Source organism: Oryza glaberrima, chromosome 3, assembly GCF_000147395.1.
Source record: "Oryza glaberrima chromosome 3, OglaRS2, whole genome shotgun sequence".
NCBI lineage: Eukaryota > Viridiplantae > Streptophyta > Magnoliopsida > Poales > Poaceae > Oryza > Oryza glaberrima.
In genome coordinates this window covers 12669475-12685600 of record NC_068328.1, presented here as the reverse complement: position 1 = coordinate 12685600, position 16126 = coordinate 12669475, and the positions used below count along the sequence as shown (strand labels likewise).

The 16126-nt window shown below is 45.1% G+C and overlaps 4 protein-coding genes and 1 pseudogene across 4 annotated transcripts; 2 read left to right on the top strand and 3 right to left on the bottom strand.

Annotated features, from left to right (window-relative positions):
* The first annotated feature begins 1160 nt into the window (after positions 1-1160).
* On the top strand, positions 1161-1890 carry LOC127768879 (acyl carrier protein 2, mitochondrial-like). Its single transcript, XM_052294546.1, has one exon. It carries the CDS (start codon positions 1199-1201, stop codon positions 1433-1435), a length of 237 nt encoding a protein of 78 aa, XP_052150506.1. The 5' UTR covers positions 1161-1198; the 3' UTR covers positions 1436-1890.
* A 440-nt stretch (positions 1891-2330) lies between these two features.
* LOC127765713 (uncharacterized) lies at positions 2331-4874 on the bottom strand. The gene is made up of 3 exons (XM_052290654.1): positions 3608-4874; positions 3317-3463; positions 2331-3042 (listed from the first exon to the last, which is right to left on the bottom strand). Exons 1-3 carry the CDS (start codon positions 4805-4807, stop codon positions 2683-2685), a joined length of 1707 nt encoding a protein of 568 aa, XP_052146614.1. The 5' UTR covers positions 4808-4874; the 3' UTR covers positions 2331-2682.
* A 2012-nt stretch (positions 4875-6886) lies between these two features.
* On the bottom strand, positions 6887-8207 carry LOC127765714 (uncharacterized). The gene is made up of 2 exons (XM_052290655.1): positions 7846-8207; positions 6887-7274 (listed from the first exon to the last, which is right to left on the bottom strand). Exons 1-2 carry the CDS (start codon positions 8137-8139, stop codon positions 7152-7154), a joined length of 417 nt encoding a protein of 138 aa, XP_052146615.1. The 5' UTR covers positions 8140-8207; the 3' UTR covers positions 6887-7151.
* Positions 8208-10442: 2235 nt separating this feature from the next.
* Positions 10443-12841, top strand: LOC127765232 (acyl carrier protein 2, mitochondrial-like). The gene is made up of 2 exons (XM_052290089.1): positions 10443-10789; positions 12411-12841. Exons 1-2 carry the CDS (start codon positions 10559-10561, stop codon positions 12585-12587), a joined length of 408 nt encoding a protein of 135 aa, XP_052146049.1. The 5' UTR covers positions 10443-10558; the 3' UTR covers positions 12588-12841.
* Positions 12842-13188: 347 nt separating this feature from the next.
* LOC127765374 (uncharacterized) lies at positions 13189-14225 on the bottom strand (annotated as a pseudogene).
* Positions 14226-16126: the final 1901 nt, after the last annotated feature.

Genomic DNA, 16126 nt, shown 5'->3' with positions numbered 1-16126 from the left:
GGTGCTAGGAGGTTGCATTATTTTCATCGGTTACAGGGGACGGTGGAGTGGAGCGATCAGAATGGAAGACCGCGAGAGAGAGGCCAGGGAGCTGCATGTCATCCGTTGTGTCTTCCACCAATGCAGGAATCAGAAACGATCTAATCTCCTGCCGTGCAATTTTAATCTAACAATCCAAAGCAATCAGTGATGTGGAGCAACCACATCACAGAAAAATCAAATTAATTGCACGTAGTGAGGATCAACTATATAGATATATATATAGATACATAGGATAGGATTCCTCAAAGGGACGATTTCAAAACTCGATGACAAGAAGAGGAAGCTGAAGTAAACTCTTCTCCCTACAAATTACGCAGTTCCAGCTGGGTAAAGCTAATGGGCGATTGATCGCTCCAGGCAATCGACCCCCATCCCCCTATGCGGCTCCTCTCCCCTTCTTCTCTTCCTACTACACCATAAATTGAATCGGGCATATAAAATTTTGACTTATAAACTTTGGGCCTATAAACTTTAAATGTATAGAAAATACTATATATAAAAAATATTTGAATTAAAATTCAAATTTGAATTAGATATATAAACTTTTGACTTATAAACTTTGGGTCTCTAAACTTTAGGTCTATAGAAATACTATATATAAAAAAATTGAATTGAAATTCAAATTTGAATCGGGTATATAAACTTTTTACTTATAAACTTTGGGTCTATAAACTTTAGATATATAGAAAATACTATATATAAAAAATATTTGAATTCAAATTCAAATTTGAATCGGATATATAAACTTTTGACTTATAAAATTTGTTTCTCCAAACTTTAGGTGTATAAACTTTAGATGTATAAACTTGAGGTTGTACAAATTTTAGATGCATAAATTTACTAAAATAAAAAAGTAATGCGGTGTCAAAAAGGAAACCACGTGAGGAGGAGGACCGATTGCCCTGATCGCCCCTATCAGGGGCGATCGATCGCCCATTAGCTTTTCCGGTTCCAGCTACATTGGCCGTATCAGAAAATTCTCTGATAAAATGAAGGCCCACAAGGCCCAATTCTACCTAAAGGGCCTAAAACCCCTCGAGCTCTCCTCTCTTCTCCTCACTTCGCCGCCGCAGCGAACTCCTCCCTCCTCTCTCGCCGCCGCCGATCCCCACCCGGAAGCAGCGAGCCGCCTCCTTCTCCCCTATTCCTCTCCAGAATGGCCGGGGCGAGGAGCCTGCACCTGAGGCACCTCCGCGTGGCGGTGGCCCCTTCCTCCTCCTCCCCGGTGGCGTCCCTCAGTCCCGCGGTGGTGCTGCGCGAGGCCCTGTGTGGCCGGCAGTGGATGTCGTCGGAGGAGGCCAAGGGGTCGTTCCTGGACAAGGCCGAGGTCACCGAGCGCATCGTCAAGGTCGTCAGGAAATCTGCGGCGCACAATGTTGATCGGACGGACTAGGATTAGCCACCGTACTTTGGCCGCACCCCTCGCCGGAGAGAGAACACCGGCGCTTCGATCGCCGTCAACTTGGCGGCTGAAGAACACCGGCGGCGGCAGCGCAAGAGGTGGTGCTCGCCGCCGACATGATCCTCCAACGCTGGAGAAAAGTGAAATGCAGATTTCCTCAACAGCATGAGCAATCTGATGAGATTGCTCTGCAACTCGTACAGTGAAGTGCCACAGGACTTTACACGGTTGACAGTTCCACATCACAAATTCACAATTCACAAGACGGTAAACAACAGTAGTTAGTAGTTATGTTAATTGTTAATTAAGCAAAAAAAATTCAAATATTTCTTCCTCAATTCAAGGCTCCAAAACAATTAATAGTAGTATAATATTTCTGACAGTTGAGTTCATACATTATATGATTATACAAGTGCCAGGCCAATCTTGAATGGTGGTCTGGTAAGGTAAACCATCACAGCCTATACAAAATTTGTAAAGCCCACAGTACATGTTTGTTCAGATAGATACATGTAATTATATTTCATAAACTCTCAACACATCAGTAGGAGAAAATGAACGACATAGACAGACATTGACACATGCATAACAAATCAATACACACCATGATCAACAAATCTACACGTATAGTTTAGAGTTTAACTTTAGACCCATGTAGAAGCTTGACAGGTCAGTGGAGAACCAGAACGTCCTTTTTGCACCAGGTACAAATGTACAATTGCACCCGAGTATATGCATGTCACTTAGTAGTATAAAAATCTAGCCGCAGTCAAATAATTTCCCGGTTTGTCTAGCATCATGATCAACAAATACACATGTACACTACAGTTGTTTAGCATCTAAGAAAAATAATTCACTTTTATGTTGATCAAATTTTCCGGTAAAAGCAAAGCACAAACAACATGCTCATCTCATCAAGATACTGTATCTTCTTTTACTGCTATCAAGATTTGTAATTGTTCAATTATGCAGACTCAAAGAGAGCATCATTCACAATTCGCTCACTTAGCATACATCATTTGACCAGCTAGACAAATTGAAGAAAAGAGCGCGGCCTAACCTCTCTGACAGTAGTACAGCAGCGCAGAACAACAACCTGGAGTAGCCTTCTTCAAGTAACTCAACTTAGACTAATGGGCACAAAACAAATAAGACCAATCTAGGAATGACTAGATTGATTTTGAATTAAGGAGGGGGTGAGGCTCGAACCTGGACCGGCTAGCTCGCAGCTTGCGTTGCTAGCCGGGAAGACCCCCGGCCTTTCTCAAACGTAGAATAACGGACACATGTCGATCTCTGACAGCATGATTTGGAGTGGTCATTCTGAAATGTTCGAGAGCCCACCATAGCTGGTTAGAGATGTAGTCGGTATAGCTGCCTTGTGGGTGTAGCATTTTGAACATTGTCCCGGCTCGAGCTTCGTCGAGGATGGCTTTGCCCAGAGCAAGTTCATACTTGCCCCCTCTGAAAGCTGTAAGATATATCCACCTCAGGTGATGGCTGAAACAACCAAGGTCACGGAAGAAATTGTTCCCTTGATAGATGTGTTCATCATCCGCTTTGAGGAGCCCTTCTTCTGGTGCAACCTCATCGTATCTCTGCAGCAAAGGCACACACGCACACCTTAATCAGAATTCACACATGATAATTCTGCAAGTCACGCACAATTCAAACAGAACTCAGACATATTATATATTACTAGTACCATTGAACTACAGAGACAGTTGGTAGTAATTCTACAGCAAAGGCACGCACGCACAACCCAATCAGAAATCAGAATTCAGACATAGTCTAATACTACTGATGCAGAGCAATTAATAGCAAATTTCAGGACAATAAAATGATTGATTGATTGGATTGGCTGTTTATTACCATGATCTCCAGTTTCTCTAAGCATGGGAAACACTTCAGAATCTGCTCTATCTCACGGGGCACCCTGTGACCCATCTCTGTGTAGTTCACCCGTAAGCCGAGAATCCTGACAGAACGCATCTTTGGAGGATGCAGCACCATCCCAGCCTGCGCATGATCAGAGTATAGTATTGTTAATTAGCCAATTTGGATTTGGATTTGAGTTAATCGGATGAGCAGCATGCAGAGGTCTGAATTTGATCGATCGATTTGCAGTGCACACGGACACGATTCGATTTGATTTGATCATACCTGAATCACAATGCCTTTGATCACGAAGACGGTGTTGAAGAGATCGAGATAGCCGATGCTTCGCAGGCTGGGCGCTTCACCGATGAAGATCTTGGATGGTCTCGTCGGTGGTAACAGGTGCAGCTTCCGGAGTTGGATGGCGTCGTGCACGACGACCGTGCCCTGCACCACGTTGTTGTGCATCTCCAGAGAGCGGAGGCGCGTGGTCTGGACGAGGACGTCTACCAGACGGCTGAAGTCGATCGTCAGCACCCGGATTTCCGATTCGGGGCGGAGTGCTAGCAGGATCATGCCGGGGCAGCCATACAGCCCGAGGACGCGGAGGTTGACGAGGGAGTCGATGTGGTCGGCTTCCATGGTGAAGAAGAAGACGTGGAGTCCCTTGAGGCTTGTGGCGCAGTCGCGGATGCCCTGGGGGAGCTCGGGGTGCCCTTCCATGGTGAGGTTGGCGAGGGTGACCTCACGAACACGGCCGCGCTGGAGCGCGGCGCACCAGCGGTGGAGTTGGTCGGCGCGCCACCGCGTGGTCTCCACTCGGAAGCTGTAGACGCGGCCGATCTCGTAACCACCATCTGGGATGTCGTCGTGGTCGTAGATGTCGTCGTCGCTGATGACGCCGTCGTCGGCGCCTACGCCTCCAGGGAATCGGAGGCGACGGCGGCCGGCGACACCTCCACCGTCAGAATTGTTGACGACTCCACCGCCTTGATCTGCTGCCTCGTGTTCGAGTTCGACGGCGACCCCGGGTCCAGAATCGTGGCCATCCGCGCCAACTACCTCGTTGCCTCCACCTCCATCTCCGTCGTCGTCGTCGTCGCTCCCGTTCTCTCCTTGTACGCCTACGAACTGGACGCCGTCGCCTACGTGGAGCTCGAGAACGTTGGCGATGGCGTCGGCGACGTCGGCGGCGGCGATCCGGGGAGAGGCGAACTGGCGGTCATGGAGATACAGCGGCTCGGCGCGCCAGATGTCGAGCCAGCGCGGGGAGAAGAGGTAGCCGAGGCGGAACAGGTCGACGACGGGGAGGCGGACGAGCACCCTGGCGACGACGTCGTCGGGTAGCCCCCGCCACTCGGCGTGCAGGGCGTCGGCGACGGGCGGCGCGAGGACGGCGGCCGGAGCGTCATGCGTCAGCGTCGCCCGCGGTGGCTTCAACCTGGCCACGGCGGAGGCGACGATTGTCGCGCGGCCCGCTTCCATTCCTCTCCGGCGAGTCGGAAATCTGGACACGGCGGAGGCGTGTGGAGCAAGCTGCCTCCTCTCTCTCTCTCTCTCTCTGGGGTTTCAAATTTTGATATACCGGAGGTTGGATATTTATAGATAGAGTTTTTCTCTGGTTTTTTTTGATCAATCTGGTGCGCACGTTACTGATCGGACGGTCTGGGTCCAATTCCGGATAGGAAGAAAAAAAATCTGCGGCTTCTTCTGGAAATACAGAATAAAACTAATCGGTTAGTAGCAAATCTACGGCGCACAATGTTGATCGGACGACTCACCGAGCGCCACCTCACAGTCACTTCGCCGTGGACTTGGCAAGTTGGCGTCAGCAGAAAAGCCATCGATACCGGTGTCTCGATTCTCAATTATCTCATCAGCAGATGAGATTTTTATCGATAAGATTTCTGCAATTCATACTGAAACGCCACAAACACATTTTTCCACAAGACTTGCACATCACAAGATAGTAGACAACTCATGGTTTTGTTACGCAAAATGAATAAAAAAATCCATTTATTATTCTTCCTCAATTTAAGGTTCCAAAAGTGACAATGCAATCTATTGTCAGTTCATATGTCATATAACTACAAGTGCCAATCCATATTATTCAGTGGTCAGGCACAAAAATTGTAAGAGAGTTCAGGACATGTTTGCTCAGATAGCATGTAATTACACTTCAGAGAGACACAAGCATACATACATACTTCCTCTGTTTCACAATATAAGTCATTCTAGATTTCCCCACATTTATATTCATGCTAATGAATCTAGATAAATATATATGTCTAGATTCATTAATATCAATATGAATGTGGAAAATGTTAGAATGACATATTGTGAAACGGAGGGAGTACAACAGAATAGAATACACACCATGAGCAACAGAGCAGAATACAACAGCATAAGCATAGTATAGACTTGATCCATTTCATTCAATAACCATCTCACTGCAGCCAAATATTTTGTCGGTTCATAAAATAGGTTTTATTTGATCCCCTGAGACTGTCCCTTTGCCTGAATAGTTGATCACATGCCTCATAACCTGTCAGGATCAGCCAACCAGAATTGCTCCATCACTCGGCTGCTGCTTCCACTCCAAAGCTCTGGTTCCATCCATGGAAGAGTAGTGTCTCGTACATCAGCAGAAACCAAAGAGTTCATCAGTGATCTGAGAAGCAAAACTGAAACATACAGATATGGAATCAAGAAATCAGGATAATTTCTGTACTAAATACTCCTTATATTCAGATACATAATAACGCTGGAGTAAAGAAATATAGAATGCACTAATATGTAGTTTGTATTGTACCCCTTAGATGAAGTTCCAACGGTAGGTCATAGAAGAGAACAAGCACAAACTTACAGTGAAATTTGGGAGTCCTGAAAGGTCACTGAATTATGCGTGTCAAGATTGAGCTACTTCCTGCCAAACATTTGACATGCCTCAAATCATCTGAGAACTTTGAACCCAGCAAAACCCTGATGCAATTCTGCCTAAAGAACTGGCAGACCCACATTATGCTACAGCCACAACAAGTAAACAACCCGATATCTCTCATAACCAGCCCTTTTTTTTTTTGAGAAAGAGGGGCAGAACGCCATTTTATTAATGAAATGAGCAAAAGCTAGAGGTTCATATAATCCCAAATCCATTTCTAGCAGAACAAAATGAAAGAGCAACACAAATTCCGATTCCCAGGTAACATGACTAAGACTTTTCATTATCAGCGCGCCCACATCATCGCGGCATAGATTCACCAGGCGATCATAAAAATAAAATATTCAAAATAACCAGCCAATTTACAACAGGAAAGAAAATATCCACACGATCATCCTCTACCAGAAGAGGGCTTCGATCGCAATCTCGTATTGAGATAAAAGCAAAGTTTAGAATCACTGGCAAATGACAATGCAAACAGGCATAATTCCTATGCAGCAGTGCACCATATTTCTACAACAGCAGCAAAAGACATAGCATGATTATAGAAGGCCTCACCTATCATCAGACATTTCCATCACATCAGAAAACCAAAGCTGTATCCAAACAGAAGTAAAGCAGAATAGCATGGTAGAACTGGTAAGCTTGTGAATTCTGAATTGATAAGAGCAATTCGAATCGGCCTTAGCACCAAACAACTCAAGTAGCTCTCACATCAGACCTTGATAAAGTGCACACAGACACGCAGTCGGCTTAACAGAGTTCTAGCCATGTACTGAAGACTTAACCTAACCCAAAACATAGGTAGTATATACTACTTAACTAGGTTAATGACCAGGGTGATGATCTGCTAATGATAACTAGGAAAAATGCCATTTGCGGAGCCGTTCACAGGTGTCCCAGCACATTCTGCAAAAACAGCTTCACTTCCTCTGGACTCATCTGATGATCTTGCAGCATCCTTTTGTAGCATTCATCCTTAAGATCTTCCATGTCGAGAGCAATCGCAGCCTGTACAGAGAAATCAGATTAGAAACATATAAACATCTGTCTGAACTCTGAACAGAGAAATCAGGCAGCCTACTATAGTATATCTAGGACAAGTCTCAAAAGTGGAAGTACTTTAGTCACTATATATCTTACATAATACTACTATATCTTACAAAAGAAATCAAGCTGCTAATTGTTTGTTTTATTCCCAAGATCTCAGCCAAAATTTGGGCCGTTGGTTCTAGATCCAACGGGTTCTGTGCATCTTCTACCTCTAGAACACTGAACTCTCTCTCTCCCCTCACCTATCGATTAGCTGCGCAACTGCGTGTCTGCGCCTTCCCCGTCTCCACCGGCGCAGCCCGCCGCCTACTCGGTTTCCCTCGCCGTCGCCGTCGCCGTCGTCGACCCCTTCCACCGCCAAGCCGCGAGATTCCGATCAACGGGAGAAAGAGAGGGAGAGGAAGGTAGAGGTTGAAGACGAAGTACACACAAAATCGCAACGCAAAACCACACAGTCGGAAAACATCCCTAACAATTGCAAGATGCCTCCATTGCCGGAGAGGAGAGGAGAGGAGCGAGGGGCGCTTACCCTTGTGAGGTGGCCGAGGGTGTCCAGGTCGTGGACCCTCTCCGCGAAGATGCTCTGCACGCGCAGGACCCCCTGGGGAAGCAGCTCGCCGGTGGCGCGGCTCGTGAAGAGCTCGGCGTTCATGCGGTACAACTGCACGGTGTCGTAGATGTCGCCGGACTCGATGGCGGGCAGGTCCCATATGTATCCCGGCGCGAGCTCCGCTAGCCGCCGGGCCTGCACCGAGAACTCCACGCCGTCGCCTCCCCGCACCTTCACCATGGGCACTCCCGCCGCCACCGCCGCGCCCTCCATCGCCGTCGCCGAGGAGGAAGAGGGAGAGGGAGAGGAAGGGGGAGGGGGTGAAGTGGGTGGGTGAAAGTGAAAAGGTGGCGAAAGGGTGGAGGTGAAGGTACGAGAAGGTTATATTGATACAGACTCCTCTCACTTACAGTGGGCCCAGGATTATACCTGGCCCCACCTGCAGCCACAGACGGGTTCCCTACAGTCCTACACCATCCTCCCTCTACGCCACGTGATCCCCTGCCTGTCAGGGCGTGGGCCCAACGGCATCTTAGTTACTTTACTCAATTTTTGATAAAAAGGAGAAAATGGTAGTACTGGATATTTCCCTATTCAATTTTTGTTCTTCGTACTTTCATATCTCAAGATTATCGTCTTGTGATAATAATGTTTAGTTGAAAAACTTTTTCCAAAAAACATCACATCAAATCTTTAGATACATATATGGAGTATTAAATATAAATAAATTTAAAAACTAATTGCACAGTTAGGGGAGAAATCGCAAGACAAATCTTTTGAGTCTAATTAATCCATGATTAGCTATAAGTGCTACAATAACCCACATGTGCTAATAATGGATCAATTAGGCTCAAAAGATTCGTCTCGCGGTTTCCATGCGAGTTACTTCCTCCGTTTCACAATGTAAGTTATTCTAGCATTTCCCATATTTATATGGATGTTAATGAATCTAGATAAATATATATGTCTAGATTCATTAACATCAATATAAATGTGGGAAATGCTATAATGACTTACATTGTGAAACGGATGGAGTATGAAATTAGTTTTTTTATTCGTGTCCGAAAACCCCTTCCGACATCCGGTCAAACGTCCGATGTGATATCCAAAAATTTTCTTTTCATGAACTAAACAGGCCCAATATTTCACACAAACATTGTAAAATTTTTTGCACGAAGAAACTTAAGTAGTTTTATAGAATTTAAATTTTCGAAGAGCATAACATTGGTATTGAGTAACTCTCGACAAGACTTACTAGTCTTTTTTTTAAAAAAAAAAATCATGCAACTATATTACCCGGCTTTGAAACAAAGCCTAGACAACATACAACATACAGACTTCACAGTGTCTTAACAAAAAAGAAAGCAGAAAACAGAGCAAATAAGAGAGCCGCTGGGAACAACCAGCCATCCATGACAGAGCTCAGAACAGCACAAAAGAACTAAATACCCCTTTTTTTCTACTAAACCCCACTATTTTGAGAATTAAAAGCAAGACGAGAACTACTCATCTAAACCACAAACTATCCTAAGTCTACAGGCAGATTAATTACTAGTCATTATTATCACCTTGATTACTACTTTCGACTTCAACTCATGGATATACTTCATGTAATAAGACATATATAACCTTGCTAGTATTCAAAATGCACAACAATTTTATGATACACTATATAAGAGTTTTTCTTTCAATTATTACTGTTCACAACAGCACCAGACAAAACTTCTCTCTGAATTGCTCCAAACTTCTCGATGAAAAGGAATTACTCGAAACTTCTATTAGAATTACTACTATCAGTGTACATCTAGCTACATCTGTCTATCTAGTAAACACTAATATGGTGAAACAAAGAAGAAGAGGGAGATAGGGATTGCGATTTGCGAGGAGGAAGATGAAGATAAGAAGCAAAATAGAAAGGTGCAAAGTTAAAAGATACTCAAGCATTGAGGTGTTCACGGTAACAGACTCTAGCATTGAGAGGGCATAGGCGAGGGGCGCGAGGAGCGACACGCGGAGGGCAGGAACGCCGAGAGCGAGGTGAGCGACGCCAAGATAGAGGGCCACTGGCAGCGGAGGGTCAGGGGAGGCAGGATGTTGCCGCGGCGGGCAGGAGCACAGGCGGAGGCACTCCACTACCATACCATGACGCGCCTAGCTCTTCTCTCGGACGACGCATTCGTCAAACAACTGCGGGAGGCCTGGTTTGCCACCGCCCAGCTCCTCTTCCGCCGGTCGCCCCGCGCTGCTCTTCTCCCGGGGTCGCCGTGAAGAAGATGGGGAAGAGAGATGGAGAGAGGAAGAAAGAATTGGTCGTTCACATGTGGGGCCCACATGGTCCCATGCTGACTCAGATAGCCATGCAAGTCAATACGGGGTATAAATACTGTCTTAGACCTCTGGTAATCCGGTTTTGTTTCTGGACTGTGGTTCAGGGATAAAATTAAACTCGGCGACAAATTGAGGAACTTATTATTACGCAGTTCAAGCTACATGGGCCGTAGAAGAAAATTCTCTGAGAAAATGAAGGCCCACAAGGCCCAATACTACCTAAAGGGCCTAAAACCCCTCGAGCTCTCTCATCTCTTCTCCTCACTCCGCCGCCGCAGCGAACCCCTCCCTCCTCTCTCGCCGCCGCCGCCGATCCCCACCTGGAAGCAGCGAGCCGCCGCCTCCTCCCCAATTCCTCTCCAGAATGGCCGGGGCGAGGAGCCTGCTCCTGAGGCACCTCCGCGTGGCGGTGGCCCCTTCCTCCTCCTCACCGGCGGCGTCCCTCAGGCCCGTGGTGGCGCTGCGCGAGGCCCTGTGTGCCCGGCGGTGGATGTCGTCGGAGGAGGCCAAGGGGTCGTTCCTGGACAAGGCCGAGGTCACCGAGCGCATCGTCAAGGTCGTCAGAAACTTCCAGAAGATCGACGACCCCGCCAAGGTATCACTGGCCGCAGCATACCGTTCTTCCCCCCTCCCTTTTTTCTTTCTTACTTGTCGAATCGAATCGAATCGAGAAGTGAATTGGTTCTCGATTTAGCTTGAATTGATCCCGTGGGATAGCATTTCGATGTTGCCTGGCGAGTAGTCCTGCAGATCTGGATGCATTCCGCAGTTTAGGTTGACGCTCTAGCCTGTGGCAATGCTGTCGGCACGTGTACATGCTCTTTAGTGGCCTTGTTGAAACCACTCTTGAGTTTGGTCGAGGAGTTGCGGGGGATTGTGATTTGTGAGTATCATCTGTGCTCAGTTGGATGTTAATTTTAGCAAGTTATGCGTATATCTGTGATCACATTGAGGCATACAGTAGGTGATAAAAACCCCGTTTCCTTATTTTTACTGGAAGTTTGGTTAAAAACATAGTCTGTAGCAGATTGGTAGAACCACCTGAGTAGGTAAAGAGTCACAGGGGGACTGTGAGCAACATCTTCTGTGTTCAGTTGGATGTTGTAATCTTAGTAAGTTATGCCATTTCCATGCGTATCTGTATGACAGCATCGAGGCTTGCATTAGGTGATAAATCCTTGGTTCTTTAGCGCATAAGCCTATCATCATCAGTAGAACAAAGGTTGTGGTGGTTGAGGTTGTGATTTCCACTTTTCGAGCTCTACACTTCGTTGGAAACAAAATGTAGGCAGTTCCACACTTGTGTAATCCTTTACTTTTCTCTTCTGTCCCAGAAGCCATCACTCTAGTTCATGTAAAATTTGGATAGAGTCCTAGAGTATGACGACAAAGTATAGTTGAGCAAACTGCATGGGGTTTGGTCTGTTTCTGTTACTCATGTGCTCATGGAACCTACTACAAGTAACCAATACTTGGGTTGCCACAGTAGCCAGCAGGTAAATTGAAGACCCAACATTCACTCAATTTTGAGAATTGTTTGGTGGATTTATCATTTATGTTAGCTTTTTTAGAACTAATGTTAGTTTAAAAACATGTGCCTGGCAAATCCATAGAAAGTATGTAGGCTGCCTCAAGTGAATCTATTAAAGCAAAGAAAAAAAACATTCTGAAGTTATTGTCATGTTTCGGTTGTTCAACAACAAAAATGTTTTATGCATAATTATGGAAAATCATCAATAATCTGTGAGAACATGAAATTATTCATATTAGCTCTAACTCTAGTTCTGTCAAATATCTGGTTTCAAAAGGTTGCTTGGGTTCATTTAAGGTTTTCCTGTTGCAGCTAAATAGCTAGTAGTCATCTTGATTCTGTTCCTTGGACACATTTCTGTGCACTTAGTTACAACCATTATAAATGAATTCTTTTTGCTGCATATTTGTTTTGAAGATTTAAATACTTTGGGTTCCCCATTGATGTGCTTTAATGCTGGTTTGCTGTGATTGCACCTTGATAATCTGCAGCATTTTATCTGTCGTGTTTTGATGCCTGGAATTTGCATACGGTGCCTTTTGTTTTGCTCCAGGATTGAGTTGCTTTAGTTCATGATACTTAAGATGGATCCTTTCCTTACGGATACTTTTTAAATATCCCAGATTTGCATGGCACCAATTAGTTCACGCTAAATTCTTAGTCAATTTCTTACTACGTCCTACAGGTCACACCAGATGCACATTTCAAGAATGATCTTGGTCTAGACAGTTTGGACGCAGTGGAGGTTGTCATGGCTTTGGAAGAGGAATTTGGTTTTGAGATACCTGACAATGAAGCTGACAAGATCGACTCCATTAAAGTTGCAGTTGATTTCATTGCTTCACACCCCCAAGCAAAATGAGCAAATCAATTGTGTTATACTCGTTAATTTTCTATGTTTTGTTGTCACGGAGCCTGTCTAAGGTGGAAGTCATCTGCTGTCCGCATGATGTCCACTTTCGCAATCAGCATTGTACCAATGCTACCGTTCTGAATATTTTCTTCTGCCTGTGGGTTTTCTGGACCAAATAATACTTGATTCTGAGGCGGCAGTCCGCCATCTTGTATGGAGATTTCGCTGGATATCAAAGGTTTAGTTTCATGCCAAGAGTCTCACTGATTCTGTCTTTTTCCATTTTCTTAGATTTTGGTGATATGATTACATGGCTTTGCACATAATTCCCAAACTGCATGCTTGGTGCAATCCTGAACCGTGGATTGGTGTTTACCACTGAAGGATAAATATGTTTTGATAACTGTAGCATGCATGTCTATGTAGAATGCACAAATCACAAGCTGAAGAGCAGCTGGTATGGACTGGAACAGCAACAAGATTGAATCTTGCCACAACTTCAGCAATCGAGTTAAAACATACTTCCTCCGTTTTACAATGTAAGTCATTCTAGCATTTCCCACATTATCTAGATTCATTAACATCATTATGAATGTGGGAAATGCTAGATTAACATCAATATGAATGTGGGAAATGCTAGAATGACTTACATTGTGAAACGGAGGGAGTATATATATATTTTTACAGGAAATACCTCACGGCCCAGCTTATATTGAAAGCCACAAACGAGTTAAAACAATTTCGACCGTGACCTTTTAGTCTAGAACATAAATTACTTCACTGCACTCTACAGCTACACGCTAACACCAATGATATGGTGCGCATAAATGTCCGTGCATGTAGTTGTCGTGTGTGATCACTGCAGGCTGGTGCATGAGTGCGTCATGTCCATGCCCTAATGAGTCCATTCCTGTGGTAGAGCGAGCTCTGGGCACGGGCTGGGGTTGCCGCTGGAGCACCGGCGAGCTGCTGCATGTTTGCCGCCATTGCTCGCGTGAGCTCTTGCTGCCTCCTCGCGATGGTCGTCGCCGCAGCCGCTGCCTCGTTGCCTCGCCGGTGCCTTTGTGCCCGACACTGCCTCGGTGGAACATTGGTAGTAGGGGGGCCTCGCCGCAGCCGCCGTCATGTGGTGGTTCGCGTGGCGGGGGTCGGCGGCCGTGGTGCGCGGCAAGAAGAAGCCTGTGCCGCTGCTGCGCCGCGTCGTCACCGGCGGAGCTGCTCCGGTGACGGCGCCGCCACGGAGTAGCGGGTGTGGGTGGTTCATCGCCGGTGGCGGCGCTGGGCGCAGAACCATGGTGTTCCTTGGGCCACCCGTCATGACATGCCACGGCGCGGCCGGCGCTGGCGATGGCAGTCGACTATTCCCAACAAGTCGCAGGTGCAGCGGCGGCGTGGCGGCCACCCTTGGACGGCCGGCGCCCGCGAGGGCGTGATGGTCCCTAAGCATTTCACCACCATCCCCGCCCGTCACCTGTGGTCGATGGTGACAAGAGAAGAGAGGGCGCTGGGCCTGGCGAGGTCCTCGACGATGGCGAGGCGGCGGCGCTCGTCGGCATCTGCAATCCCGATGTCCCTGAGGACCTCCGACGGCAGCCACCAGTGGACGTCATCCATCTCGTGCATGTAAACGCAGCAGCGGTCGGCCATTGCCGGCAAAGCTAGCTTGAGCTTGAGCTTGAGGAAGCCGATGAGTCGACGCTGGATCGGGCTAGACGAAGCTTGTGCTTCTTGTTGGTTGCAACTACGTAGGAGAGGTGAGGAGGAAGAAGAGATGCTTTGAGGTGTGGAGAATGATGGGGGTCAAAGGAGTTTATATAGAGAGGTGAGAGCTGGACTAAAGAGGAAGGAGATAAATAGACATGCTCCAAATAAACATGTTTTTTTGTTGGCTATTTTTTTCTTCGTATCTAGCTAGATTTTTTTGCTATTTTTTCTTGATGGTTTTTAATGTGTTTTTGGTGTTGAGAATGTCATTTACATGCACGTATTGTTGTCTGAAAAGAAGCACACTTGAAAATGAGCTAGCTGAACTGAAAGTTGCTATAATTAGATTTTTACTGCATGGTAATTTCTTTTTTTTTTTTTAGTTTCAGATCTCTAGACATGAGGGGAAAATAAGAAATCGACGCGGTTGGTGTGCTCTGGGCTATTGTTGTGGCAAAATGGCTGATTGTTCATCTTGGGAAGTGAAGTAATTAAGGAGAAATTTCAATACATATACATATTTAATGTTTTATTTTTCTATTCTTAAAGTCGAAAACGAGAGTCTCCTACCGCAATATATACATACAATAGAACAATTTAGAACGAAAAGTTACAGTTACAAAGCAAATAAAAGAAACAAATTTAAATTATTGGATCCAAACCCAGATAAAGTAAGGTTTTAAGAGTGGATTGTACTTCCAGTCATATTTTAATGCCAAAGTTTTACTTTGGCTCACTCTTAGTCCAATCACTAGATAACTTTATATTTGTTACTCTGTTCCACCCCTGGTCTCTTCTCTAGCTATATCTATCCACTTATCCTCAAATATATGTCTTGCTGAGGGGAGATCGCTAGGGCGAAACCGATACGCTCGGGATTGTTGATGTAAATGAAAAGATTGGATAAAGTGTAGTCTAAAGTAAAACTTTAATAATAAAAAATGACTCAAATTGTAATTTACCCTTTTTAAAAGTGTTTTAGAAAAAAAACTCTACCGCTGGTGTGTTTCATCTTCATGTATTGGGAAGTCCTAGCGTTTTCCTCTCTTCATATTTCCGGGATAACTACATATGATTCCTTTTATGGTTGTCTTGTTGCCAGAGCTATCTTCTCGTACAAGCGCTTAGTAAAAGTTGTAACGGCACCGTTGCATCCATATTGTCAGGTGGAGAAAAGCAAAAGTACCAAGTCTCGTGGTTTAGATCGACTCTTTTTAAACTCGTAACCATAACAAGTCAAGTCAAGTTGGGATTATATGTGGCTTGACTAGGAGCATAATATGCTTGAACTTTCATGAAGGTGCTCTTTGTTTTGGAAACAAAAGTAGACTAATACTATGATAATCAATCTACTCGATGAAATGAGAAGTGTCAATACACTTACATACTCCCTCCATTCTTCTTTACATGATATCATAAAACTAGTGCCATACTTCATGAACTAATATAAACAGTTAATATATATATCACATAATTTAAAAAAATATGTATAGCACACAATTCTAAGAAAATGTATTGCACGATTAGTTCATTATCAATGTGGTATGAGTGTGGCTCGAGTCTAATAATGGGAAATGTTTGATTGAAAATGTCAATCTACAAAATATTTTCACAATCATGCCAGTAAAAATGTTCCCACCATAACTTAAAACCAGTTTTGGAAACAAAACCTTTGATGGCTGGCTTCTCACTGGAATAATTAGTAACAGGTTAATTTTACATTCATACTTAGCTTAGTTATCTTCAGGAAACATATACCTCTCATCTTGTGTGGCAGGCTAGCAGCAAACATAGTTTTGATTAAAAAAGGAACTTAGTTTTTGATTGGTGAACACGTGTGCATC